Source organism: Anopheles bellator, unplaced genomic scaffold, assembly GCF_943735745.2.
Source record: "Anopheles bellator unplaced genomic scaffold, idAnoBellAS_SP24_06.2 scaffold01519_ctg1, whole genome shotgun sequence".
In the NCBI taxonomy this organism is placed as follows: Eukaryota; Metazoa; Arthropoda; class Insecta; order Diptera; family Culicidae; genus Anopheles; species Anopheles bellator.
This window is the reverse complement of record NW_026685641.1, coordinates 1-2,466: the sequence shown is the minus strand read 5'-3', so window position 1 is coordinate 2,466 and position 2,466 is coordinate 1. Positions and strand designations below refer to the sequence as shown.

The 2,466-nt window shown below is 40.3% G+C and overlaps 1 protein-coding gene across 1 annotated transcript; it reads right to left on the bottom strand.

Moving 5' to 3' along the window:
- Positions 1–713: 713 nt before the first annotated feature.
- Positions 714–2,452, bottom strand: LOC131214595 (zinc finger protein 782-like). Its single transcript, XM_058208936.1, has 4 exons — positions 1,412–2,452; positions 1,197–1,316; positions 1,090–1,126; positions 714–1,014 (listed from the first exon to the last, which is right to left on the bottom strand). Exons 1-4 carry the CDS (start codon positions 2,433–2,435, stop codon positions 714–716), a joined length of 1,482 nt encoding a protein of 493 aa, XP_058064919.1. The 5' UTR covers positions 2,436–2,452.
- Between the last annotated feature and the right edge of the window lie 14 nt (positions 2,453–2,466).

The following is a 2,466-nucleotide window of genomic DNA, read 5'->3' as shown; positions in this document are numbered from 1 at the left end:
GTGGAACAATTTGAGGGTTGTTTGTTTGCATCATAATAAACAAACATTCGAATGTCAAACTGGTTTTATAGTAGAGTGCTATAATGCTTGCTATAATGTAGAAGTCTTCTTGGTACTCTTTCCGGTGTCATCCAGTGTCCTTTCCTATAATGCTGTAGCTGTTGGGTGACTGAGAACCAATATTTGAAATATATTGCCAAATGGAAAAAACATTATGAAATATAGAACGCGTCTTTTGACTTCAAGTAGTGAAAGAAGCCTTTATTGCAGGCCAGAACCACTCAGCCCTAGCGGCCCTATGATCCGTAGACGAAACCCCATAAGGCCACGTAAGTAAGTAAGTAAAGGACCATTCGGTGTTTGGAGTAACCAGATAAGTACAACGAAGAATAAACAACGAATACGTTTAGCACCAGCACACCGTCAGTCTATGGTTGGAGATGTCCATCTGCGGTTTCAGCCTCACAAGCTCAAGATACCTAGATCAATTCAAGATACAACGACGAACCTTCGTCACAGGGATCGCCTGGGCAGCATCAGACGCTGCCAGGAGGAATGTATTAATGAAACACAGCATCCAAACTAGCGGTGGTCCTGCCGAATTATTCCGCACGTTGTCCTAGTATATGACATTCAGTATATGTAATTCAGTAAAAAGTATATGCTATTCAGTATCAAAGCTACTCATTAATTCGTTTCGGGAACAAATTAATTTATTTAGGATATCGTAAACTCAAAAGATAACTAAGTGCAAACCGAAAATCACCTTCTGTTGGGAGCATCGATGGAGAACCTCCCTGGAAGTGTTCTTCGCAATGATCCCGTAGCTCTGACTTCAGTTTGAAAGAGGCCTCACAGCGATGACATGGGTAAATTTTATCACCGATATGCTTGCTTAGATGATCCTTTAAGTCGCTAAAATTGCTGTATTTACGATCGCAAAAATAACATTGATGAGGCTTTTCGCCAGTGTGGGTGTTCATGTGAACCCGAAGTTGCCTCGCATAGCTGCACCTGCAACAAGTAATGTTTCGTCGTTAAGACCGGTTAAATTCTAAATGGAGTTCTGGGATGCTTAAGATTTATTACCGATGGTGGCAAACGGTACATTTGTATGGACGTTCTTCTGAAATACATAGTGAAGAAGCGTTATTGATAAGTAAGTAAGAGCATTTCAAAAGTTTTTTCGATCTTACTTTCGTGAACCATTCGATGATGCAATTGCAATTTTTCTTTCGATGACAATTGCTTTCCACATAATTCACAACAATATCGTTTGTATTTCGTATGCCTTGCCTCGTGAGTTTTCAAATTACCTGCGCACGACAGAAAATTACTGAAACATTAGGAAAACTAATATTATTGTAGCAATACAAACTATTCCTACTGAAATATAATTTCTCAAAGCTACCTTTCATCTTAAATTTCGCTGGACAGAATGAGCAAGCATAGGATTTGATCAAATTTGAATGGTGGTATCGGATGTGTGCAGCCCTTTTCGAATTGTCCGGAAAGGTCTTGCCACAATGGGAGCACAGCAAAGAACAAGTGTGAGTCGGAAGATGATTTTTCAGAGCTTCTCTTGTTATGAAGCCTTGCTCGCAGACGGTACAAAAGTAATTCAGCCCCATTGCATGAAATTTATCATGTTTTTCAAGACTTTCTATGCCTACAAATAACATATCGCAGAGATTACAACAGTGAACCATATCTTTGTGCATGGATTTTAAATGATCGCTCAAATCTCGCGGAGATGCAAAAATTATTGAAGGTTCACAAAATGAGCACAGATGCTCATTTGTCGGTTGTTTCCTCTGACTAATAACGTTGGTATAAGGCAAGGCTTCTATTCCATAGTCTGACTCATCAGATAAAGTCGAATTGTCGTTGGAGTTTATGTTGTCCTCTGTAACAGATGATGTAACTGTAACAGTTATTTGTGAACCAATGGAGCGGATCATGCCATCAGATTTATTTGCGTCTTCTTCAATTTGCTGCAGTTGACCATCAAATCTGTCGTTTGGCTTCACAGTTGAACACGAAATGCCATCAAACTTGTCTCGTGCACCTTTCGTGTCATCAAAACCTTGGAAACAAATTTGAGTCTTTGTTTGTTCGATCCAATCATTGAACGTTTCAGGCTCATTCTTTGGAGTATTTGCCATGGATGTTTCACACTGTTCATCCGGATACAGCACCGCCAAGCATTCAACACTGGTCATGCAAAGGTCGTACAGCTCGTTTGCCTCGATAATCCTGCGTTTGCATTCGCCACATATTTTTGTGGGCCATTGTTTATGTTCGTTACTGATAAATGCTTTGGGACAAATCGTGCGCAACACGTCCAACAGCGACAATGTTTTGTTAACCGGTTCACGAACACTACAGCAAACACCAACTGCCGTCAGACAAACACGACAATATCGCGATTCCATTACTGCGTTCAAGCGTTTGGATTGATTTTCA

Excerpts from the sequence above, each read along its gene's own strand:
- LOC131214595 (XM_058208936.1), bottom strand. The coding sequence starts at position 2,435 with ATGGAATCGCGATATTGTCGTGTTTGTCTGACGGCAGTTGGTGTTTGC. Across the intron at positions 1,317-1,411 it reads AGCGAAATTTAAGATGAAAG|GTAATTTGAAAACTCACGAG; the intron begins GTAGCTTTGAGA and ends TGTCGTGCGCAG. Across the intron at positions 1,127-1,196 it reads TCATCGAATGGTTCACGAAA|AAGAACGTCCATACAAATGT; the intron begins GTAAGATCGAAA and ends TATGTATTTCAG.